Source organism: Gracilinanus agilis, chromosome 2 (genome assembly GCF_016433145.1).
Source record: "Gracilinanus agilis isolate LMUSP501 chromosome 2, AgileGrace, whole genome shotgun sequence".
Lineage (NCBI taxonomy): Eukaryota > Metazoa > Chordata > Mammalia > Didelphimorphia > Didelphidae > Gracilinanus > Gracilinanus agilis.
This window is the reverse complement of record NC_058131.1, coordinates 436,282,714-436,309,543: the sequence shown is the minus strand read 5'-3', so window position 1 is coordinate 436,309,543 and position 26,830 is coordinate 436,282,714. Positions and strand designations below refer to the sequence as shown.

At 35.9% G+C, this 26,830-nt stretch overlaps 1 protein-coding gene across 1 annotated transcript in view; it reads left to right on the top strand.

Annotated features, from left to right (window-relative positions):
- Positions 1-26,830, top strand: part of MTA1 (metastasis associated 1) — a 138,245-nt gene that overhangs the window by 34,152 nt on the left and 77,263 nt on the right. The window contains exons 5-6 of the mRNA XM_044664721.1: positions 1,305-1,422; positions 5,813-5,915. Coding sequence (XP_044520656.1) covers positions 1,305-1,422; positions 5,813-5,915 — 221 coding nt within the window. The remainder of the gene's footprint in view (positions 1-1,304; positions 1,423-5,812; positions 5,916-26,830) is intronic.

The following is a 26,830-nucleotide window of genomic DNA, read 5'->3' as shown; positions in this document are numbered from 1 at the left end:
AGAATCTAGAATTGGAAACCTTGCCAAATTAAGGTGTTGGTTTTTCTTTCCACTATGTAGAGGAATGAGTAGGCATATGAAGCTTAAAATGGTACTTAGCATAGTTGACAAATGATACTTAACTGGAAGCTAGTTCAGAATTTGTATTGCACTGAGAATTTGACTTTTTACCAGAGGGCAACTGTCGTCAAGAATTTGGGAGCAGTGTTAAGGGTTACTACTTATTCTTTTAGGAGGGGCTGCTATAAATCTTACTTGGTATATACTTGACTTATAGGTGGTCACTCCTTTAGAGACATATAGCATTAGAGCTGGAAAGGTACTAAAACACCAACTAATCAAAACCAAGTGGATGAGAACATTGACATGTTTCAACTGACCTATCCCAGATAAATCACTAGTTAGTGGCAGATTTGTTATAACAAACTAGGTTCTCTAATATCTAATCTAATTTTTCTTCATTATGCTAACCTTTGTTTCTGATCTGGCTTCTCAGAGACTCACTGAATGTTAGCATCTCAAGATCATAAGTATTATTTGGAGTTGGGAGTAACTAACTCTTATTCATTCTCCTTGTTTCCTAGAGAGTGATTAATTGATACTGCTTTAACAGGGTACTGAGGAAGAAGTACCTCAGCTTTTGTTCCACATTTTCTTCATGTGGAAACAGGTCTCCATTGTTTTGAGTTTATGAAGTAAGGAGTCTAAAAGTCTGTGAAAGGCATTTGGTGATGAAGAAAGTTTATATAGAAAGAGAAGTTTGGAGGTAGTTTTTAAAAAGGAAATTTATATCGTGTGATAACATGGTTAGGCAGACATGAAGTTCCTTTATCTTTGTTGAACTGAATCACATAATAACAATATTTAGAATGAGAATGAGAAAACCCTAGGGAATATTATCTTTCATGTTATGCTATAGATCATCTACACAATTCTTTTCTCCTTGTAACTAAAATTGCATAAAAATTATTTGTTACAATAGCAATAATGAATACTCATTTTTTCTAGGCTAGGTAACTAGCTTTTGGGATTTGTCTTTTTTTACTTGGTATGGATCTGTGGTTTTCAGTGACAGTTCTGCAACATAATTTTAGAGAAGTTGTACAAGGTACTAAGAGGATAAGTTTTCTAGGGTCATGCAGTCAGTATGTGACAGAGGCAGGACTTGACCTGAGGTCTTCCTGACTCTGCAGCTAGATCTCTTCACCACACCACAGTGTCTTTCTTTTTACTCTTTAAAATTAATTAATTTTAAAAACAAAAACCTCTTGATAACCATTTTTTTACGTGTCTTTGTGTTCTAGGATTTCTTCTTCTATTCTCTAGTTTATGATCCACAACAGAAGACTCTTCTAGCTGATAAAGGAGAAATTAGAGTGGGTAACAGATACCAAGCAGATATAACAGACTTGCTAAAGGAGGGTAAGCTTCTACATATTGTATTGCCTGCTAAGACATGTTGCTAGTCTGATGTGAGTCATGTATGTGTGACCATTAGCCAGTAGACTAAAACTCTATTAAGGAAGGAGCGAGTCCTTTCTCCAAAGAGATCTTCTTTTTTCATAATTCATATGAACTTTACATTTACCAGATGGCATTCCTTCCCTCAGCTGCATAACCCTAAACACAGAGAAAACTGCTAAGATGTTGTCTATAGGAAATTGAATCCCATTAGGCCTGCAGGCTGCCCTGACTATGCAAATACAAACTGGTTGTAAGAAGCCATAAGAGACTTATAGGTATAGCTTTCAACAGGAGCCAGTCTAGCATCTGTCTGTCTGTTTTCATTTCCCACCAGCTGGTTTTTCAGGATTTTGTGGCCCAACTCTATGTAAACCTTACCATAAGCAAACCCTTTTAGGAAAAAAAAATCCAGTTTACAAAACAGATAAATTAGGAAAGAGAGATTTATGATTGTTCAATCAGCAGTTTTTATTGTTTCTACTATTTCCCAGGTTCTACACTAGGTACTGCAAATACAAAGACAAGAAATAAAACAGTCCTTACTTACCATTAAGGTGATTAATTCTGTCAGACAGACAAAATATATTCATATGAATATAAACTAAATATATTCTCTCTTTTTTAAATTTTATTTTTTTTTTGTGATGGATAAAACACTAGCAGCTGGGTAGTCAAGAAAGGTCTGATAGCTAGGAATCAGTGGTTAAGCTGAGCTTTAAAGAAATCCAGGGATTCATAGAGGCAGAAGAAATGCCAGAAGGATGACCTATGTAACAAATTTTTTTAAGATTATCAACAGTCAACATATATTTGTAGGGGGCAGCTGGGTGGCTCAATGGATTGAGAGCCACACCTAGAGACAGGAGTCCTAGGTTCAAATCTGGCCTCATACACTTCCTAGCTGTGTGACCCTGGGCAAGTCACTTGACCCTCATTGCCTAGCCCTTACCACTCTTCTGCTTTGGAGCCAATACACAGTATTGACTCCAAGATGGAAGGTAAGGGCTTAAAAAAAAAAACAAAAAACCATATATTTGTAATCAACTACTCTATTCCAGTCATTGTGCTTAGATTCTGGAGATATAAATACAAAGAATGAAATTTTTCCGGCTTCTTACATTTTAATAGGGGAGATAATAAGTATGTAAAGAACATGAACAGAATAAAAATTAAACAAGTAAATATAAAGAAATATAGAGTAATTTGGAAGGGAGGGCACTAACAGTTGGATGAGAGATGGGGAAAAATCACAAAAGGCTTCATTTAAAAGATGCTGTTTGAGTTGCCTTTTAAAAGAAGAGAGTGTTTCTATGAAGTTGATATGAGGAAAGAGTATATTCCATTTATCAGACAGCCAGTATGTAGGTACAGGCACTGATGTTTGTGGACCAGAAAGATGACCAGTTTGGTTGAATTTCAGAGTGCAAAGGAAGAGGAATGTACAATAAGACTGAAAAGACAGACTATGGGGTGGTTGCAAAGGGATTTAAAAGTTAAAGGAATTTGTATTTGATCCTAGAGGCCCCTGGAGTTGATTAAGTAGGAGAATGAAATGGTCAAATATGCACTTAAGAAATATCATTTTTGGGGGTAGCTGAGTGATTCAGTTGATTGAGAGCCAAGCCTAGAAATGGGAGGTCCTAGGTTCAAATCTGGCCTCAGACACTTCCTAGCTGTGTGATCCTGGGCAAGTCACTTAACCCCCCATTGCCTAGCCCTTACCGCTCTTCTGCCTTGGAACCATTACACAGTATTGATTCTAAGACTGAAGGTAAGAGTTTTAAAAAAAATCATTTTGTTTAGTTTACATTTGTATTTCTAGAACATATTATATGAAATTAGGTATACCTTTGCTGGTTAAGTTTTAACTTTTAAGCAAGGGTTGAAAAATAAAGCATTCTAACTAAAGAGTACTTAGTCCCTAAATTTCTCTGCTTTCCCTAAATAATCATCATGCCTTTTGACTTTCTTAGCATTCCTAGAGTTAGAAATGATCTTGTAGGGGAGCCGTAATTGAGCAAGAATGAGTTTTCTCTAAAACATTTGTCAAATGATAATCCAACCTTTGAAGAATTCTAATTGTTAAAAAAGTTCTGCTGCCTTGAACTCTTTTTTTTTAACACTTCCCTCATTGCTCCTTTTTCATTCAATAAACATTAAGTTCTGTTATGTATGTGAGATACTGGATTAGGCTCAGATGAACAAAGATTTTTTAAAAAATCTTATTCCCTTGAGTCCAAGAGAATTATTTTGCTTTGGAAACTTACAGGGTAGTAAACGGAGCCAAAGGAGAGTAGACTGACATATTTTGTTTAGGAAAAATGTCAAATTTGGTTTTATTATGGTTCCAAAATGGGAATAGTCTAGATAATTTAAAATATTTAGGAATCTATATGCCAAGACAAACACAGGAACTATATGAAACACAACTACAAAACACTTTCCACACAATTAAAACTAGATCTAAACAATTGGAAAAACATTAATTGCTCATGGGTAGGACAAGCTAACATAATAAAAATGACAATCCTACCCAAAATAGGAATAGTCCTTGATGTTGCACCAAGAAAAGTGCATTGTTCCAAAATAGAAAAAGAAGAATGCCTGGGAGAGGAGTTTGGGCCAGAGGTAGACATGAAGCATTATGGAGCATGGTGTTATAATCAGAGGAATAAAATGAAGTGTGGCTGGAGCACATCTTAGTTGTAGTGGATGACTGAGGCTAATAACAGTAAGTAGGCACTAACCAAAACTTGGTTTCTTGTCTGAGCAGTCAGGTGGCTAATATGAGGACAAGGAAATACTCAAGTGCCTCCTTGCCCATGATTACACTAAAATCACCAGGTTCATTGCCTAGGGCAGGCTGCTTCATTAGCACCTGCCAAGTCTCATTCTCATGTAGATCTTCCTGAATCCAAGTCCAGCATTTTTTCTATTCTAGCATATTGTTCTGCATGGTTCTCTTCCTCTCCATACCTTCCAGCTTATGTCACATGCCATTTTTCCAGACCAAGGCTTTCTATGTAGAGTTATAGGAAGGGACAGAGTTGAACCAGCAGTTCCTGACATTATGATATAATATTTAGGCTTTAACTTAGGAAGTCTTGATTCTTTTACTTGTGAAATAAGGATAATGATTTTTATACTATCTACCTGCCTGTGGTATTACACCAAGAAAAGTATGTTATAAACTAACATGCTATAAAAATGGTCTGTGTTTTTATTCCACTTTCTACACATCTCTTCTTTGGATTGAGATTTATGTGTCTTAGTTTTATTCATTTCAGGGAAGGAAAGGGAATATTCTAAGTTGCAGTCTTTTTTTTTATTTGAAAATAGGATTAACTTTCTTTCTTTTTTTTTTTTTTAAACCCTTGTACTTCGGTGTATTGTCTCATAGGTGGAAGAGTGGTAAGGGTGGGCAATGGGGGTCAAATGACCTGCCCAGGGTCACACAGCTGGGAAGTGGCTGAGGCCGGGTTTGAACCTAGGACCTCCTGTCTCTAGGCCTGACTCTCACTCCACTGAGCTACCCAGCTGCCCCTAGGATTAACTTTCAACAGAATTCTCAGTTGCTTCTTCCTAGATAAGAATTCAGCCTATGTTGTTAGGGTAATATATTTAAAAAATTTTATTTCTCATTTGATTTTAATTTTTTTCCTTTGTGAACATTCATTTTTAAATTTTGTTTTCCATAATTCTGCCCCTCTAGCCCCGCCTATTGAGTAAACAAGTAATATGATACACATTAAACATGTGAAGTCATGTAAAACATAACATCCATTTTAAGCTAGGCTTATATTTCCAAGGGGTTTTCTTTTCTCTCTGTGTGTGAGGGGAGGGGTAATGAGGGTATTTGTTTATTTTGATCCTGTTCACTTTTTTTTTGCCTAAAAACCTAACATCTTTATATTCAAAGTTTGCCCTAAAAACTGATTTCATTAGCTGCATCCTTTAATCTTAAAAAGATCTTGTTATAATTTAACACAATTCCAGATCTGTAAATAGCCTTAGCAAGTTTTTTCTTGTCCAATTTCTTCCTCAGGGATTCTTTACCTTTTTTTTATTTCATGGACACTTTTAACATTCTATTGAAATTTGTGTACTCCTTCTCAAAATAGTGTTTTTAAGTGCATACCTCTACATGTACTTAAAAATGAAACTGATTTTATTGAAATTCAGTTAATAAAGAAATTTTTTTTAAGTTCATGGATTCCAGGTTAAGAACTTACTCTCTTTGAATAGAAACCCCATTGTGTGATGTCCCCAGCAAGTACTTTGAGATAAATGGTAAATACTTCCTTTAGATCTAGCATTTCCAAAAGATTATGTGTGTTCACTTTTCTAGGTGAAGAAGATGGAAGAGACCAATCAAAACTTGAAACAAAAGTTTGGGAAGCATATAATCCATTAATCGATAAACAGATTGATCAGTTCCTGGTGGTGGCACGGTATGTAGAGTTCTTGACACATTTCAACTTGTAGGGCTATAAGATACTTTGGGGAATCATAAATGATTTTCAAGTTGGAAAGGATCTTACATGATTTAGTTCAATTTTTTTATTTTATAAATGATTACACTACTTGCACAGGGTCACATGGAAGTGGGATTCAAATCCAAGTCTTATGTCTGCTCTACTGCAGTGAATGTTGTTGGCCCTAATATTTTCCAGGCGACCTGGACTTTCTTTTCTGACAGTGCCACTGCATTCCAGGTCTGTGCTTTTCATGACTATTAGGCACAAGGAAAAGGTCCTCAGTAGAAATTGCTGTATAGGGCCAGGCAAACTATTTAACTCAGGTTTATTATGTTTTACCCTGTATTCTTGGTTGTAATCTTGATGTTAACTGAGCTCTAGCATACCTTTTTCAGTACTGGTTTGGGTCAGAGTCTGGCAGCCAGCTTAGAGAAACAATGATACAGACTTGGCTAAACTTTGTGTAATCATGTGCCAGGTTAAGGGTAATTTGCATGTCTTCCCCAGATCATTGCTGTTCCTCAGGGACATCTTGGCAGTTTTCTGTCACCTCCTGTTTTTAGCATGGGTTAAGGAGGACTTGGAACTTTAATATTGAACTACAATAAGACTGTACCCAAAAGCCAGAAGTGGTCTGTGTCTTGAACCTTGCTTCTAGAGATAGCAGCCTCCCTATAAGACACTATGGAATTGTCACTAAAGCGTTCTTGTGTATACTTCTTTTTTCTCTCTAGGCTCTTTCTTCTATTTTAATGGTATGAATATATTTAGAAGACCCTGAATGTAATTTTAAAACATTCCTTTTGTTTGTTTTTTGTTTTATATACATTCTTTTTTTCTATTTTCTCCTCTTCACCCTCATTGAAACACAATTAAGCGAAGCCGTCCTGTACACATCATAATGACTACATCTGACAGCTTTTTTGCAGCATTCGTCATCCGTAGTTATTCGCAGCTGAGAAGAAGGGGAAAAAGCTTGTTATATTATCTGTTCTCTAGGGTCAGAATTGCTCATCATAGCTAATTAGAATTTAGATATTTTTCATTGTTATTTAATATTTCATTTTTTATATACATAGTGCATATTGCTTTCCTAGAAACTTAGAATCAGTTCATACAGGTCTTCCTCTGCTTCTTAGAGTTTCTCATTCATTACTTCTTAAGCCATGATAATATTCCATTACTTTTATGTAACAAAACTCTATCATATCAATAGCTACAGAAAATATTTCCAACAAAATATATTATGTTAATATATGTCCAAAAGACATAGATATTTCTTTAACATGAACAAAAGAATATATTAAAACCAAGAACTAGCATTATTTGCTATGGAAACCTGAAACTTTTCTCAATAAGTACAGGGTTGTTTACTTTCCCTACTATTATTTGATGTAATTCTAGAAATGTTAATTATGTCATTAAGATGAAAGAAAAATTAAAAGGCATAGATATAAGCAAAGGGGGGAATGATCACTCTTTTCCAAGTTCATTATGTTTCACATTCGAAGATCATAGATCTAGAGCTAGGAAGGATCTTAAAGACTATCCAGGCCATCTTTTCATGTTATAGATGAGAAGACTGAGTTTCACTGGGGTTAACTGACTTGGGCATGGACACATGTTGAAACTATCAGGCAGGATTTGATCTTGGGTCTCTCTTACTGCTAGCCCTTAAACCTTCCTGTAATTAGCACAGAAACAACTTCTTCTTTTCTCTTCAAAACTCAAATGCCATTTTAACTCCTGTTGCTCATCAAGGATTATTTGTTACTTTAATGACAAAATTGAGACAATCCATTTGAGCTTCCCTCTGTGTAATTAGAATCTGCTCCCCAGAACTCCAATTCCCAGTGTAAGTGTTAAAATTAATGGGTTTGGCTAAATATATGAAAATTATAAATCTTTTATTTACAAAAGAGGTGGAAAGAGTGAAGGCAGAGGAATACGAAAGGGTAGAGAAGACCTATCTAACTAAATATTGTTTCAGTGCTTGGTTCAGCCAGGACTTGTTAACCTTCAACCAGAATTAAACTATCTCTAGAAGACAGGAAGGGAAAACCAGCTATCGACTCACCCAAGTTCCATCCAAGAGGCAGGTCAAGACAATCACTGGAGCTGAAGGTGACTCCTAAGGCCAACCTTCTTCTTGAAGCCTACTTCCTTCTTGGAGTGACTCTCTTTTTGGAATTCACTCTCCACTAGACTCAACTTCCTGAGACAGAGTTCAGGGCTTGTTTTTATGGTGACTTCTTGTCTCCTCCCCTTTTCACAGGGGCTAATCACAGTTTCCAAATTGTCTAGCACTGCCCAGGGGGCAGTGTTTGTGGGAACTAGTTCACACCTTCTGGAGGGGCGAATACTCATCAAAAGGGTTCACACTTTCTGAGGGTGTGAACAAGTTTCTGACTGAGTTAAAAAAAGAGTGGAACTCTCCACATATCTTGCTGTCTTCTCATCTAGCACTAGATAGTGTGTGAATTCACTAAGTGGTTTGTGAGCTCTTCCACCTAGTTCAAGCTTGCTTTGTTTCAAAGTTATTGTTAACCAAAGTGTTAACTCCAACTAGGCAAAGTGAAAAAAAGGACTCAGTTTCACAAGTACAAACTCAAAGAGAACAAAGAATTCCCTTTTATACCAGTTTACCACTTTAGTTTTCACGTTAAGTCCTTACATTTTGAAGATAAAGTTTGTGTGTGACCCCACCTCTCTCTCTTCTCCCACTAACATGGTCAGAAAAACCTCTCTTTACTCAGGCTTTTACTTTTGTCTTTTTATTTCCTCTACTTCAAATGATTATTAAAAAATCTTATAAAATATAATACTTGAAGTTATTGGATATTAATTTTAATCTTACACCTATATCCCTTCATACATACTTTAAAACCTCTATAAAATCTTTTCCCTCCTTCTCTTCTTTACTTCTTAGAGCCCCTTTTCTTCCTGTTCCTTCCCATTCCTTTTTGGTTTTTGCCTACTTGACCTTTTTACTACCTACTCTTTGCCCTAGGCCCTAGAAATACAAAAAAATTAATTTCATGGTCCCTGCATTCTAATGGAATTATCAAAGGTGTGTGTGTGTGTGGGGGGGTGTATACATAAAATGTATATACTTGTGTACATGCATATATTTGACAAAGAAAGCCAATTTGGCTGGATTACAGACCAAAGGAAGGGGAGACCAGCGAGAGAGTTTGGGGTAAGATTGAGAAAGACTTCAGTAAGGTATTTGATCTTAAAGACACCAGGCAGTCAGTGGAGTTTATTGAGCTGAAGAATAACATGTGGAAACAATCATTTTAGCAGTATTGCAGAGAATGTTGCAGTGATCTGAGACATAATGAAAGCCTGAGTAAAACTGTTGGCTCTGAAAGTAGAAGGAAGAGTCAGGAAGACATGTTGTAGAGAAAGAAACAGTAAGATATGGCAACAGATTTGCTATATCTTTAATGACTTTTAGTACCCATTTCAACTTTAAGTCAATGCTTCTGTGATCCTTTAATCTTTTTTCCTGATTCTCCCATTGGCATCTTAAATTCAGTATGCCTAAAATGAAACTCTTTCTATTTACCCTAATTAGTGTCCTGTAAACTTCCCTTGTTAGGATAGTCATGGGTAACCCCAAGTATCACAAGTTCAGTTCCTCAGCAGGTAGACACAGTAGGTTTTTGAGGCAGCAAGGTGGCACAGTAAATAAAATGTCAGGCCTAGAGTAAGGAAGATTCATCTTCCTGGGTTCAAATCTGATCTTAGACACTAGTTATGTGTTTCTGGGTTCAAATCTGGTCTTAGACAATGTAGTCTCTTTGCCAAGAAAACTCCAAATGGGGCTATAAAGAATAGGCTGCAACTGAAATGACTAGAGAGCAAAGCAGACTTTCCCATTTCTGTTAAGAGTATCACTATCCTTTTAGTTATATAGATTCATAACCTTATAGTCAACCATGAGTCTTTCTTCTCCCTCATTCTTGTATTCAATGAGTTGTCAGATTTTAAATATTCTGCCTCCACAGTATCTGTTTCTAATATATGTCTACTCTTAACCATTAACAGGATCTGTAGAGTTGAAGCTCTTCCCTTTTTGCATGAACTATTTAATAGCTCTCTAATTATCCTTCCTGGTTGTAGTTTCTCCTCCTCCAAGCTTTCATACAACCACAAAGATAACTTCTCTCTTCTTCAGGAATCTTCAATTGCTCCCTATTGCCCTTCGAATTAAAAAACAAACTTCATGACATTAAAAATTCTCCTTAATCTGGCATTAGCCAGTCTTTCCAGAAGTAGTTGTCATTATTCATCTTTATATACTCTATGGTCCAATTAAACTGATCTTCTTGCTCTTTCACATCCTTGACATTCTATCTCCTGCCTCAAAGCCTGGAATATATTCTTTCTTCATTTCCAGTTCTTAGAATTCCTACCTTCCTTTAATCCTTAACTCAGATTGCTCTACCAGCATAAGGATTTTCCGAATCCTACAGTTGTTGATGTTTTCCTCCTTTTGAAATTATTTTTATATTTTTTATTCAGTTTCTGAATTCTTTGCCTAATTCTTCCACCTGTCCTATCCATTGAGAAAGCAAGAAACACAACCCATTACAAATTTGTATAATCATGCACAATGAATTCCTACATTATCTTTGTCCTAAGAGAAGAAAACATACTTCAGTATCTTCACTCTGAATCCATTGGACTCTCTTTTCTAAAAGTAAATAGTGTTTAATCATGGGTCATTTGGAACTGTTGTTGGTTATTGTGTCAATCAGAATCTTCAAAGTCTGTTATCTTCACAGTATTGCTGTAATTTTATAAATAGTTTTCCTAGTTTTGCTCATTTCACTTTGAATCAGTCATATCAGTCTTTATGGGCCTTTCTGAAACTCCCTTTCATCATTTTAGCACAATAATATATTCAATCCCATTTATATAACAGAACTCATTCAGCCATTCCCCAATTAATAGACAGTACCCTCAGTTTCTGTTTCTTTGCCACCACAAAAAGAAATGCCTTGAATATTTTATGTGTGTATATCTGTCTTTTTCCTTTTTTGTTGATCTCATTGGGGTATGGCGCTAATAGTGATATTGTTGCATCACAGTTTAATACTACTTTGACATAATTCAAATTTGCTTTCCAGATTGGTCAGACCAGTTAACAGTTTTTATAGTTTTTCTTTTTGCCATCATATCCAATGTAATAGATATGAAGTGGTACCTCAGAGTTGTTTTATTTTTATTTCTCTAATTATTAAAGATTTAGAGCATTTTTCCATATAGTTATTAATAACATTGTTTACCCCCCTCATAAAATGCCTATTCCTTTGACCACTTACCAATTAGGTGAGAAATGGCACTTTTTCTTTTAAATTTGACTCAACTCCCTATATAATTTAGAAATGAAAGCTTCATCAGAGAAGGTAGCTACAGTGGTTTTTTCCAGTTTCTTGCTTTCCTACTGATTGTGGTTTTGTTTATGCAAAAACATTTTAATTTTATGTCACCAGTTATCCAGTTTGTCTCCTGTGAACCTCTCTTTCTTATTTGTTCATGAACTCTTCTCCCTCTCATTAGATATAAGTAATTCTTTTCATGTTCCACTAATTTACTTATTACCCTTTATATTTAAATCATGTACACATTTTGAGCATCTAATCTGGTCTACTGATCATGCCCTCTATTTTCTATCTAGTACCGAATTGTTTGTAGTATTTGTAGTATTGTTTGAGATCTGGTAGTGCCAAAGCTTCCTTCTTTCCTATTTTTTTTCATTGATTCCCTTGATATTCTTTTGCTTCCAGAAGAATTTTTAAATGATTTTTATTAGCACCATAAAGTAATTCTGTGATAGCTTGGCACTGAAAAAGTAAATTAATTTATGTATTATTATCATTTTATTATGTTGTGTCTTGGTAGATACATCCTAAAGTATTTTCTACTGTCCAGATCATTTTAAGTGAAATTTCTCTATTTTTTCTTCCTATAATTTGTTGGTAATATACCAAAATGTTAATGGTTTGTATGAGTTTATTTTTTGTCCTGCTGCTTTGTTGAAGTTGTTTTTCAGATTAGTCTTTCATTCTCTAGGGTTCTTTAAACTATCACATCATCTAAAAAAAGTGATAGTTTCATTTCTTCTTTACCTCTTATTCCTTCTTTTTCTTGTCTCATTGCTATAGTTTGTAGTTCTAGTACAATATTGAAGAGACTTGGTGAAAAAGGACATCCTTGTTTCTCTGATAAGCTTCTTGCTTATCTTCTTTACAGATAATGCTTATTCTTGGTTTTAAAAAATATGAATTATCCTTTAAAGAAAGACTCCATTGACTTCCAGGTAACCTCAGAAACAAGATGGTGAACTAGATCCATAACCTCTCAAACCTTTCCAAAACAGACATTGTACACCAAAGATAAAGCAACTCCAGCAGGTCAAGAATCTAAAAGAAGGTTTTAAAAAGTCCCCTTTAGCTCAGGAACTGCCACTTTCTACACTATATCACTAGCTCACACAATGACTCAACAGAGACTTATATCTAAAGGATTATATCACTCCTAAACCCCAATCCTTCTCATTCTTCTCCTTTACTTTGCCATGTGAAATTTGATTGGGGCTTGACATTGAGCTTGGCCATAGTTATTCAAGAACAAAAGCATGCCAGGTGGAAAGCTTTGCCAGTGGAAGCAGGCTGTGAATTTCCTGTGCCAGGTCAAAGAAATATGGGACAGTTTCACCAGGACAGAACACTGTAGGGGGGAAGGGAAAGAGAATGGTGTTGTGCTGTGCTTTGCCAAGCTTGAAGAAAGCATGTGATTTCCAGATGGGACTAATTTTGAACACTCAAAAATCAGTTAGTCAGGGACATAGTCTGGTGATCTGTAAATTGCTCATTGTGGGAGGAGGCTGAGACCCTTTGAGATCCAATCCCCAAGGAAACCACAGTCAGAGAAGCAAGAGTCAGGAAGTGATCAATAAGGAAAAGGAGGTTGGGGGTAGGGGTTGATTGAAAGTAGCAAAGATTTCAGGAAGAAGAAATATCAAAGACCTTCAACATAAATAATTTGATAAGAAAAATGGTAGAAATAGAAGGAAATATGGCCTCCAAATCTAATAAACAATTTTCAGGAATCTTTGAATAAATACTACCCAAAAAATGATTCAACACTTGGTGACACCGAAAATCCTGTGGAATTTGAGAACATAGAACCAAAACACTAAAGTGCTAAACAAATGAGGATTATAGAAAAATTTAAACTTGCAATAACAAACCTCACCAAAGAAATAAGAGGATGCTAGTTTGGGAATTCAAACACCAAGAATTGAAAGACTATGTAGAAGAAGAGAAGGAAATAATAGAAGAAAACTGCCTAGAATTTTATCTACATAAAAATGAAATCACAATTGAAAGAATTAAAGATGACCTCCATTTAAAAAACAAAACAAGCAAACCAAAAAAACAAGGTTGTAGATTCACCAATTCAATTGAGTAACAACAAATTATACCTAATACAAATACCTAATACAAAGTAAAAGACATTCAAATACCCACTAGAGAAAAAGAGCAGGGAATAGAAAATGCATTCCAAAGAGCACTGGAATTAAAGATGGATCTCAGGATGACTTATCTTGCAAATCTGACCATACAAGATAATAATTGGACACTGGATAACAAAGAAGAATTTGAACAGCTTTTCAAAAACTCCAAAAAGAAATACAATAGAGGTGAATATATGCACACAGCAACAGCTACAGAATAACAGTCAAAAGAACAGTATGAGACTTTTCTAAAGGTATACAAGGAGACAGTTGTTATGGTAGAAATCTGGTAGAGGTAACAGTGAAGAGGGAGACAGCTTCTAATTGACAAAACCTGGAGAAACCTTATATATTATAGATGAATGCTTTTTTTGTGGGACTGCATTACAACGTGGGTGATGGGTACATTAAATGTTGGAAGGGGAACTCAGAGATAGAAGGGAATGAGTTTATGTACCAGTGTTAAATCAAGGACTCCTAGTGAGGGGAAGGTGATCTCTGTAGTCTCAAAAAAAGAGAAGAGCCTATTAGGCAATGGGGTGAGGAGGAGGGAGAACCACTGAAAAAGGGCAAGACAAATAAGGAGACCTTACTTTGGAGGTAGAAGAGAGTTCCACTGATAAATATCCTTATAGAGATTTATAGGAAAATGTAGAAAGAAAAAAGTTCAATAAGAGAAGTATAGATCAATTATGGGGGAAGGATCCCATGATAGGGCATTTTAGAGAGCTTTCCTCTCTAATACTAGTAATAATGGCCATTTTTCTGAAAATGAGGCACAACAGAGAAGAGGAATCCATAGCGTAAGCTCTACAAGGCAGTATCAGAACATGTATGTACCAAGAATCTAGAATGAATTCCTTGTATGCTTTGATTATATGAAACATACAAAATAAAAAGAGAAACCAAGTGATTTTAGGGGTCATAAATAAGAAAGAGAGGATTTAGATTAAATAGAAAGAGAAAAATAGATAATGAAAGAATGAGAGAACTCTTTTTTTGGAAAGAAATGCAAGATAATGAAATTTTTTTAAAACTAATGAAAGAATTAGCTGAAGGGACAAGAAGAAAGGATAACCTACTCAACTTAGGAAAAAAGAGCTGGAAGAGATATACAACTAGATAAGTAGGAGAGAAGAACTAATAAAGCTCTAAAGAAGAATGGGTATCAGATGAGAAGAGGAGAATTAGGGATGGAGATAGAGAGTCTTTGGGAAAAGGGAAACCTTAAAAAAAGATTAAAGTAACAAAGAGCACCATACTGTGTGTTTACCAGTAGAAGAGAGGGGCAAGTCATAACTTGGGAGGGGAAAACCCAACTTTAGAGACAGGCTATAAAACTAACTTATACAACTTTAAATGTAAGTGGATTAAACAATCCAATAAATATAAAAGGGTGGTCTTAGATAAGAAAACAAAAACATACAATGTGTTGCTTATAAGAAACAGATTTAGAAAATAAAGGCATCATATACAAAGTAAAACTGAGGGAATGGGGGAAAATTAACTATGTATCAAGTGAATTAAAAAAAATCAGAAGTTGCTATCATGCTTTTGAGCATAGACCAAGCAAAAGGGAAGGAGCCTGTATTGTGTTTGAAATGAACCACAGATAAATTAATTTCAGTAATAAACTTATCTACCCCTAAAGCTTTAGCATCCAAATTCATAAAGGAAAAAAACCTTCAAAAATATAAAATACCCAATCTATCACAAAATGATAGGAATCTTTAATAACTTGATAGGAGAAGAGTAAGTAGATATAAAGGGACTGTTAAAGAAAAGAAAAAACTGTTGGTCCTAATGAAAGAATTCTATCAAAAAAATTTTATAATCCTTACTTTCTGTCTTAGAATTAATACTGTGTATTTTTTCCAAGGCAGAAGAGTGGTAAGAGCTTGGCAATATTAAATGACTTGCCCACAATACCTAGGAAGTATCTGAAGCTAGATTTGATTGAATCTAGGGCCTCTCATTCTAGGCCTGGCACTCTGAGCCACCTAATCAAACTTTTAAGAAACAATTATTAACCATATTTCCCAAATTATTCATAAATATTGAGAAAGAAAACACTTTACCAGGAATCTTTAATGAGATATATATAGTCTTAATATTTTAAGCAGGGACAAATAAAAAAAAGAAAGAAAATTATGAGCCAGTATGGTTAACACACTTTGACTCAAGTTTTTTCATTCATCATTCATTATGATCAAGCGGGATTTTTACCAGAGATACAAGGAAGATTCACCATTAAGAAGACAATCAGTTTAATCATATTTTAAAATAAAACATCTGAAATCACCAGATCATCTGAGTTGTTGCAGAAAAAAACCTTTGACTAATAAAATATAGGCATAGAATGACTTTTTAAAATGCATCATAAAAAGCATCTTTCTAAAACCAAAAGCAGATTTTATATGCAGTTCGAATACTAGATCGTGTTCCTTGCTAGTATTTTTTAAAAAAAATTTTTCCACCCTTCTTCCCTCCCCACTCCTGGAGCTGACAAGAAGTTCCACTGGGTTATACATATATCATTGTTCAAAACATATTTCCATGCTATTCATATTTGCATTCAATTGATCTTTTAATGCCAAAACCCAATCATATCCCCATCAAACCACATGATGGATCATATGTTTTTTCTTCTGTGTTTCTACTCCCACAGTTCTTTCTCTGCATGTCAATAGTGTTCTTTCTCATAAGTTCTTCTGGATTGTCCTGGATCATTACATTGCTGTTAGTAGAGAAGTCCATTTTGTTCAATTGTACCACAGTGTATCAGTCTCTATGTACAGTGTTCTTCTGGCTCTGCTCCTTTAGCTCTGCATCAATTCCTGGAGGTCTTTCCAGTTCACATGGAATTCCTCCAGTTCATTATTCCTTATAGCACAATAGTATTCCATCACCATCAGATACCACAATTTGTTCAGCCATTCCTCAGCCAATGGAAATTTTCCAAATTTTTGCCACCACAAAGAGCATGGCTGTAAATATTTTTGTACAAGTATTTTTCCTTATTATCTCTTTGGGGTTCAAACCCAGCAGTGGTATAGCTGTATCAAAAGGCAAGGATTCTTTTAAAGCCTCCCAGTATTTTTTAATATAGTTCAGGAAATGCAAGCAATGCCAATAAGATGAGAAAATAATTTTTTTAAAAAAAGTTAAAGAGTAAAAGTTAAAGGTAAAGAGGAGAATAAAACTATTCCTGTTTACTAATGATATATTTGGAAAACCCCAGGGAATCAATAAAAAGTTCTCATTGAGACAATTAATAGCTTTGGTGAAGTTTCCGACTACAAATAAATCCTGAAAAATTAATAGCATTTCATAATAATAACAAAATACAAGAAGCCACTATAACAAAATAGTACATAAAATATCTAGGATCAGTCTCACATAGCTTAAAAAAGACTTACATAGATTCAATTACAAATGTTCCTTAAACTGTAGAAAACTAAATAAAAATTATAAAAATCATTTGGGACTCAAATGAAGAGATATGAGAAGACATTCCCATTGTTGAGGTAGCAGGTCCTTAAGTTTAAATATTTTACATATTTTGGTCTTTTTAACTTCATCAATCAGGTGTGCTCATTTCTCCTTCATTTCCCTCCCCCTTTAAAGGATACCATTTGTCATATGTGATGACTTTCTCAAAAGAGTAGGTAAAAGATACATGGGATATCATGGTGATTTAAGAAATAGAAAATATCAATAAAACTCTCAGAAAAAAATCCATTTATTCCCATGCTTTGTAGCTCTTTATTAAAAATTGGAATGAGTTTAATTTTTTTAAAGCCCTTTCTGTATCTATAGAAAGAGTCATAATTTTTGTTAATATGGTCAGTTATGTTTACTAGTTTTCCTAATATTGAATTGGCCCTTCATTTCTATTATAAATTCATCCTTGTCACAGTATAGAATCTTTGTGTTTTATCTAATTTCTTAAAATTTATTTTAAAAAATTTAATGATATTTATTAAGGAAATTCATCTATTATTTTATTTCTGTTTTGACTCTCCCTGGCTTAGTTATCAAGACTTTTTCAAACACTTTTTATAGTGCTTTGTTTTTGTTTTGTTTCTGATCAAAATTTCCTTTAATCTACCTTCCCTCTTTCTAGTTTGCCCTTTTAATTCTCATTTCTCATTAACCTATGTGTGTGTAGATATTTTATTTTTATTTTTCCTTCCTTTAATTAGTTCAGATGAGAGTGAAGTTCAGTTATCTTCTGCTCTCCTTAACTCATTCTTCTCCATGGAATAAACCTCTTTTTGATTGCTCTTTATTTTCCCCATTTTTCCTCTTCTGTTTGTATTCTTCTTCCCCTTCCAATCCTGTTCTTCTTTTGAGATCCCCCAAGCATCACAGAATTACATCCACAATTAAGGAATGACTTGTATTCTTTTAAATTTGACCCTATATTTGAGAAATGAGGCCTTTATGAGAGAAATGTGATATAATTTTTTTCAGTTATGCTTGTATATTTCCCTCTCTATTTCCTACTGCCATGATTATCCTACATGCTCTCTCTCCTTAACCCTATCCAACCTCAAAAGCGTCTTAATTTTCTTTTCTTCTATTTCAGTATTTTTTATTTTAATATTTCTTACTGTCTCATGGAGTCATTTTGCTTCCATTTTGCCAATTCTTGTTTTCAAGGTTTTATTTTCTTCAAAAGTAGCTCCTTTTCCAAGTTCTTAATTCTTTTTTTCCTATTCTTTTTCTTCAGTTTTAAAAATAATTTTTTCAATGCAACAAGCCAAGGACACTCCTGAAGAACTTAGGTAAAAGAATGCTATCTACCTTGAGAGAAAGAACTATGGGAGTAGAAATGCAAAAGCAAAACAGATGATCACATGTATATATGAGTATATGATTTGGGGTTTATGCTTTAAAATATTTCTCTATAGTAAAAATGAATAATATGGAAATAGGCATCAAGTGACAACCTTTATACAACCCAGTGGAACTGCTTGTCAGCTCTGGGAGCTGGTTGGGAAGAGTGGAGGGAAAGAAAATCAATCATGTAAACGTGGAAAAATATTCTTAAAAAAATAAATAAATAAAAATGTAATTGTTTTAAAATTTCTTGATCTGCTTTATCTCTTTTAGGAATTTATGTTTGTCTTGTGTCACAGTGCATTTTTCTTTGTGGCTTTGCTTGTTAGAAATAGTCAAGTAATTGTTTTCTTTGTGTCCTGTTGCCATAACTTTATATTTGGCTTTATTTTTGTTTGCTTATTCTTCCAGCATACTTCACTTTGGATTTTACTTTAATATTGGGCTTTGAACATACTTCTCAGGGGGAATTTTGTCCCAAGTATCTGCCAACTTATATCCTTCTATTGCTTTCATAGCTATAGCTGAGGGTCTGCAATCTTTCAGTGCCTCTGAAGTGGTGCAGTATTGGGAGAGTTTCTTTATAACTCTTCTGCTCTGACCCATTCTGGCTCTTTTGATTTATGCCTGGTTAGGAGTTCTAAGAGACTTCTCTTTGACTTTGCCACTGTTGATCAATTAAAGATTCAGAACCACTGAACTGCTTATTCTCCTTTTTTCTGTGATGAAGTATTCTTCTCCTGGGATAGAACCACATAGTTATCATTTGCTTCTCATAACAGTTCTCAGGCACTGAATCTGTTCCCTAACACTAGTTGAAGGATAAGACCTGTTCTTGTACCCTGCCTTTCCTCAGGAATCTTCTGGAATCTTTCTGATAACCTTTCTTAATGCTCCCTACTACCACAACCATTTTGTTCTCATTCAGTCTCTCTTCCAAGTATTTGTGGACTTCACTAATCTTCCTCAGATGCTCTCTTCTGGAAAATTAATTCATTTTCACTTTTTCGCTTTTCTCATCAGAATTCAATCTGAGTTTTTCTCTAAATATTTGTTGAGAAGGTATGGGGGTAGAGCTAGTTTAATATTTATTTCTTTACCATCTTGACTGTCCCAATTGTCATTATTTTGGATGTACTTTGTATTTCATGTGTGTGTTGTGTGTGTGTGTGTGTGTGTGTGTGTGTGTGTGTGTGTGTGTCACATATCTCTTATTCTCCCAGTTGAATAGAGGCAGGAACCGTTTAATTTTTGTCTTTATATCCCAAGCATATAACTTAGTACCTTGTATGCGGTATTCCAGAAATATTTAACAGATTGCATTGAATACCATCTAGTTTTAAAGGTTTTTCACTCCAGCCTTTATTTTGAAGCTCCTTTGATCATATTCACAATTCTCCTGCCTGCCAAAAGAGTCCTTGCCACTTTTCTAGAAGATGCTCTCTCTCCAGCATGGATCTCTAATCAACTATTGCAAAAAAGCAAATTATATCATCTATGTCATTAGCCATTAATGTCTCATAAATTCTAAAATTAAAATCTTTATCTTTGTGAATTCAGATGGTATATTTGTGATTTAGACCTTCACTTTCTTACCATATATTTACTTTTTTTTTTCAGATAGGACTATTTGACTCTACGGATTTGAGGGAGCAATAAGTAATTCTATCATTAAACATTGCTTAATGAATCTTACTCACATAATAGAAGAGCATAGTTTAGAGCTTGATGGGACTGAATATATCTCAAAGCTCAGCTTTACCATGTTTAGATGAGAAAACTCAAATTTCTTTCACAGTCAGCTTTTAATTTTTCATCATTTTTGCCTAATGAGTGGCTAATTACCCTGTATATGACTTGTAATATTTGTTTGCTTGCAAGCTTCCCCTTTAGATTGTGAGCTCCTTCAAATCAGGAATTCATTTTGCCTCTTTTTGTATCCCTAGCACTTAGCACCATGGCAACTGAATGTCTTAGTGAATAGAGTACTGGGCCTGGAATCATGAAGACCTGAACTCAAATAAATGTGGCCTCAGACACTTACTAGCTCTGACCTTGGGCAAGTCACTTAACCTCCATTTGCCTTAATCCGTTGGAGCATGAAATTGCAAACAACTGCAACCTCTTTACCGAGAAAACTCCATAGACAGTATTGGCATGCCATGGTACACAGGAGTCAGGAAGAGTAGGACACAACAGAACAATAACAAGCACTTATCACTGGTACACAGTGGGTACTTTTTTGGTTTAGAAATTTTTAATTTTGTCAGTGTTCCTGGCAGCTTTCATTTTGGGGTTTCTTTTCATTTCCATTGTGCCCAATGGTTTCTGGATAGCTTTCTTTTAAGAGTTCTTGAAATAGGATAACTCTTCTTTTGGTCAGGGCATTCAAGTAATCCAATGATACTTAAGTTTTTCTCCTGCCCCCCCTCCCCAGGTTGGTTGTTTTAATATTTTTGTCTATTTTTTAGCCCTTTGACTTTGTTTTTATATTTCTTATTTCATCATGGAGTCATTTGATTCATTCAAATTTTCAGGAAAGTGTTGGTTGGGCAAAGTTTGATACTTCTTGAACTAAGCTATTAATTCTTTTTTCCAATTCTTTATTCCATAACTCTTCCAATTTTTTCTTCTTTCTCATTTCATTGATTAGAAACCTTAAAAAAGTTTTTTTTAAACTCTTGCTTCATCTCTTAAAATTCTAGTTGAATTTTTGCCTTAACTGTGTTTTTTTCTGTGACTTTATAGATGTTTTGAGTCATTCTCTTCTACTCTTTTTGTGTCTTGAACATCATTGTTCTTTATAGTGGGATTCTGTCTTAGCTTGTTCAGTTATCTACCTACCTCCTGACTTTGAACATGAAATTCAGACTGGATTTTATATACTTCTGTAGGGAAAGGCTAGACTGGTCTTATTGCTGCTTTCTTGGTGCTGTTGAGTGTTGTATAATTCTCAGATTGTAGAGCTAACTCAGCCTGTGGACCTGCGAACTTCCAATGCCCTCAAAGTGATCTGATACAGAGAAAGATCTCATTTATAAGCCTCTGGTCTGAGCTCTACAACTTCCTGGCCTGGAATGCTGCTTGACTGCAACTGCTTTCAGTCAGCTGGGAAGATCTACTGATTTTAGAATAAACTATAGGCTCCCCTGTGTTATCCCTGCCCTGGTTATTCTTCTGCAGACTTCAGATTGAATTAGAAGGTAGAAATGAGTTGCTAGTCTCTTCCTTGAGTCTGAGCCATACACTGCTTCTGAACTGATCCTCTCATAGGGCCTACAATTTCTCTTTACCCTGAATGCAAGGTCTCCTCATTTCACCTTGGATCTAGGTTTCTGAACTGGGTAACAGACAACAAAGATGCTAATTGTCACCTTTTCCTGCACCCTGAACGATGTTGAGGTAACTTAGTATAGGTCTTAGACCTTCTCTTGTTCTGGTGCATAGCTTCTCCCTGCAGTGCTCTGTGCTTCACCCTGCAGTGCTCTGTGCTTCACCCTGTCCCAATTGGGCACAGACCTCTGACTAACTCCCTTTGTTGGCTTGGGCAAGATAAATGACTCTGTGACTCTTCCTTGAATTGTCCATTAAAGATTTTGTTTGGTGGGTTTTGTAGTTCTTTTTGGAGGAATTTCGAGTAGACTTGGGCTCTACTTACTTTTATTTCACCAACATGACTCTCACTTTCCCTCTCCCTATTTTTTCATCTATTAAATTCTTTCCTATCCTTTATTAAAACCCTATGTCTGAGGGGGCAGCTGGGTAGCTCAGTGGAGTGAGAGTCAGGCCTAGAGACAGGAGGTCCTAGGTTCAAACCCGGCCTCAGCCACTTCCCAGCTGTGTGACCCTGGGCAAGTCACTTGACCCCCATTGCCCACCCTTACCACTCTTCCACCTATGAGACAATACACCGAAGTACAAGGGTTTAAAAAAAACAAAAACAACAACAACAAAAAAAAAACTCTATGTCTGTGGTGGCAAACCTATGGCACAAGTGCCAGAGGGGGCATTTAAAGTCCTCTCTATGGACTTGTGCCCTATTGCCCCAGCACAGAGTTCACCAGTTTGTTACTAGAAAGCCAGAGGGATACAGGGCCAGGATGCTCCCCTTCCTCTCTCCTTGCACCCCTGAGGACATTTCTCACATCACCCTCCCCTCTAAAAGGTTCACTGTCACTGCCCTATGCAGATGGAATGAAATACTCTGACCTGTAGGGGTAGTATATTGCATTGGAAAGAGCTATAGTTTTGAAGTTGAAGTCCAAAGACCTGAGTTTGCCTGTAGACTCTGATACAGCCTCTGGAAATTTGGTCACTTTCTAGATTTAAGTTTCCTCACTTGCAAAACAAGGGAATTGGATTAGTTAATCTCTTAAATATCTTTCAGCTCTAAATTCATGATTCTTTTGATTGTATGCCTATTCTGGTTTGATGATAGCCATCTTATTCACACTATCCTTTATAAGCCTCCAATATTCTTATGTGTTGAAGCTGTAAGAAGGAAAAATTAAGTATTTATAGATATATATTAAAATGTGTGGCCTCCAGGAATCAACAATTCAGGTTGATTCCGTAATTAAATCAGACCCAAGTCAGCATAGGGTTGAGAAGTTTATTTACAATCTGGTAGGTAAAAAGTAGGAATAAAGAGAAAGGGAGAGGCTAGTCCAGGTCTGCAGAGGCCTGGACTAGAGAGAAGGTTAAAAGGCTAAATAAATGAAGCTGTAAGCCACAAGGCCCAACAACCAGATAGGCAGAGTTTAGAATTGGCCCAGCTAGGCCAAGGAAGTCAGCCTAACTTACCCACGTGACAATATAGAGTGTAAGCTGTCTGTGGTCTCAGGAGATGCTTCTGTTCCCAGTTCGAGATGGCAACTGCCCCCACAGGAAGTTCACTAACTTACTTAAAGAGATAGTGTCTTTCATCACTTCCTGTGGTCCACCTCTAATTCAAATGGACAAATGGCAGGTTCTACATTGATTTGGACTGCCCAAAGGGCAGTCCCTTATTCTTGATTTGTTACTTATTGTCACATGTGGGTAACTCATCTCCCCTCCCCACTAAGGGAGGTTAGGGTGACATCATTAGCACGCCTAGGTTGAGTAGATTTTTGACTATTAATGGGCTCGAGCTAATTCTATTTACACAATTCCCCCTGATGATCATATTGGGTGCCTAGTCACCCCAAGTGATCATGTTACACAAACATCTTATACCACAAAGGTCTTCTAACTACAATAGTTAGAGATAAGAGGGAAATGGAAAAGAGAGAAAGCAAAACCAATGTTTTGCTAAGCGCGTTAACAAGAAACCAATTGGGGGCAGTCCCCTATTGGCATATCATGTACAATTAAAGTAGCTGTTCAAAACCCATCAGTCCATTCATTAGTACCCAAAGTTCATTCTGGATCGCTTGATGCAACAAACCCCATCAGTTCAATCAGTTGCAACCCAAAGTTCATTCTGGATCTCTTGATTAAACGTAGGTTCTTCAGGCATCTCTCTGCAAACGGTTCACTCTCTGGATTAAGGAATCAGCAAGTTTCTTTCCCTGAGAATTTTTTTTAAAAACAAATCAAAAATTAATCTTGGATATAATAAAAATATGATTAATCTTGGATTTTATAAAAATACAATCCCCCCTGACGTGGGTAATTAGAAAGAAATACCCAGATCAGCTCAATATATATAGTTGAGTCATGGGGTTGTATGAGTAAATTCAAAAGAAAAAAAAATATAAAAATCAAATAGAAGAAAATTGAAGCTTTTGAAAAAGAAAGGCATTAAAATCAAAATTAAAATATCAAAAGTTATGTACATAAAATTTTTTTGAAGGAAAACAAAATAAAATTATAACAGGCCCTTGTATTAGGGTCTAATCAATTATAATTTCTATCCTACTAGTCTGTAGGATACAATGCAGTAATGCTGCACTTACCCATTTGCAGCTAAGACTACAGGAAGTTGCCATTCTATAAGAGAGAAAAAAGGACCAGATTTACATGCAAGGGAAGCGTCTGTCATTCCCTTTACTCTCAGGAATATATGGGTGAGCCAGATGATAGCCAACCTGCGGTACCTGACTGGCAGTGTAGTTCGGAGAGTCCAACGTCTTAACATATGTTAAGCGTCACAGCTTTGATTCTTACACTGAGTTCAAGTCCTCAGTGTTGGCGTGGGAGTACCTCAATCCCACCTGTATATGTATAATCTTTAACCTTGTGCTCCTTGGCACTGTGCAGATGTTCTCAGCAATCCCATTGGATTGGTCGGTCTCCATGACCTTTGTGCTTTTCTTAGCACTATTACCGGCTCATGAGTTCCCTTTTCCTGGAATTAGACATAAGCATTAATCACAGTCCCATAACATTTAACAATATATGGCAAGTTCTTGGAGTCTCTAAACCTTGTGAGTAAGCAGTAATATTACAGCAAATATATATTAAAATTATGGCATTGCAAAGAATAATGGAAAAAAAATTTAAGTGATTATATGTACTCAAGTACAAGAAATGAGAAAAAAAGACAAAAAAATATCAATTATTCTATTAAAAGATATTAGGAAAATCAATAAGAAAATTAAAATAAATCAGGGAAAGAATCAAGACAAACCAATGATTCCAAATTAGCATCCATGAGTTTATGAACTGTTATCTCCAATGCAGGTAACAGGAAATGGTCAATCAGGTTCAATAGAAGATGCCCTCTTTACATGTGAGCAATGAATCCAAGAGTCCTTTTCTCCGATCTTTATAGCTGTTGGGATGGTTAATAAAATTTCAAACGGGCCATCCCATGAAGGCTGGGTTGCCCCAGTGCGCTGGAAGTTCTTTATATACACTTTGTCTCCTGGATTCAGGTCGTGAAGTGAAAAGTCTATTGGTCCTGCTCGTACTGCAGTTCCAGATTCATGGAGTTCACGCAGTCTGTGTTGCAATTCCTGTATATAGGAAGCAATAGAAGTATCTCCTCCTAATAGTGATGTATATGCAGGAGAAAAAGGTTTAGCCTGTATAGGAGGATGTCCAAAAAGCATCTCATATGGTGAGATGTGTAGATCTCCCCTAGGTCTGCTTCTAAGATAAAATAGAGCTAGAGGTAGAATTTCAGGCCATTTTATATGTGTCTCAGTACATAATTTGCCAATCATAGTTTTAAGTTCTCTGTTCATCCGTTCAACTTGGCCTGAGCTCTGGGGATGATATGGTACATGGAATTTTGGAGTTATCCCCAGGCATGAATATATTTCAGATAAAACTGAATCAGTAAAGTGACTCCCTCTGTCCGAGTCAATACGTGCAGGCAGACCAAAACGAGGAATGATTTCTTTTAAAAGCACCTTGGCAACAAAGGCTGATGTGGCTCGGGCAGTAGGAAATGCTTCCGGCCACCTGGTCAGTTGATCCACTATGACCAGACAGAATTTATATTGTCCAGCCTTTGGCATTGTTATGAAGTCAATTTGTAGGTGCTCAAAAGGTGTGTAAGCCAATGGACGCCCACCAAAAGCCTTGCCACGAAAAGCGTGTTGGTTATATGCTTGGCAAGTAGGGCAAGCTGCACACACTTTAGAGGCTATAGTGGTTATGCCAGGAGCTATCCATACTCTCTTAACAGAGTCCACGATGCCCTGGGTACCAAAATGACCCCCGAGCCCCAACAGCGATGGGCTGCCGCTTTTGCTGAGATCTTCGGAGACTTCCGCCACTGCTCCTTAGGATTTGGTATTGTCCCCGCTACCCCCTCTCTCGGCTTGGTAATGGCCTGCATTCTAGCCTTCCACGTGTTTCTCTAAAGACTTAATTTAGCCACCCTCACAAGCTCAACACGTGGGATTTTCTACAAAACTGACTTTAAGCTTTTCTCCACTAACCCCGAGCCCACGTGGACGCTAGTGTCTGGACCTAGCAACTGGCGTTTACCCTTAATGGGGCCGAATGGCCTATTCAGACTTGCTTGTGATTAAAAACTGAACTCAGGGGAAGAAATATTCATTCCCATACCTGCTCAGAACTTTGAACTTTAAAAAACCCCTTAAACTCAGCAGAACTCAATCAAAAGAACCTTAAATTGAAACCAGGGGTGAACTTTTAAACCTCGGAACTGAATGAGTTTTATTTCTGTTTTAAAAAGACTGTATCTTACTGTATTTTGCTAATTAGTGTTTTGTAAATTAATCTTGCTTATTTCGTTGATTTTCCTGTTACACTGAATCATTTTAAGTTAATGTAGTTTGTGGCTGCTAGATTAATTCTGTTATGATTTTATTGTAACTCCCAAATAATGAGAGAAATCTATTAGAACTGGTAAGAGGTTTTGACCAGCTTGTTACTCTAATACTCACATTATATTTCCTACACATTTTTTATGTTGTAACTTGCCTTATGTATACTGTATTTATAAGAGCACATGTTTTTAAAATTTATTCTGTCTTGATAAAGAACCTTGAAGTTTCCATGCTTTGAATATTACCTTGTAATTTTACAAGAGGTATTTTTAACTTTTACTTTA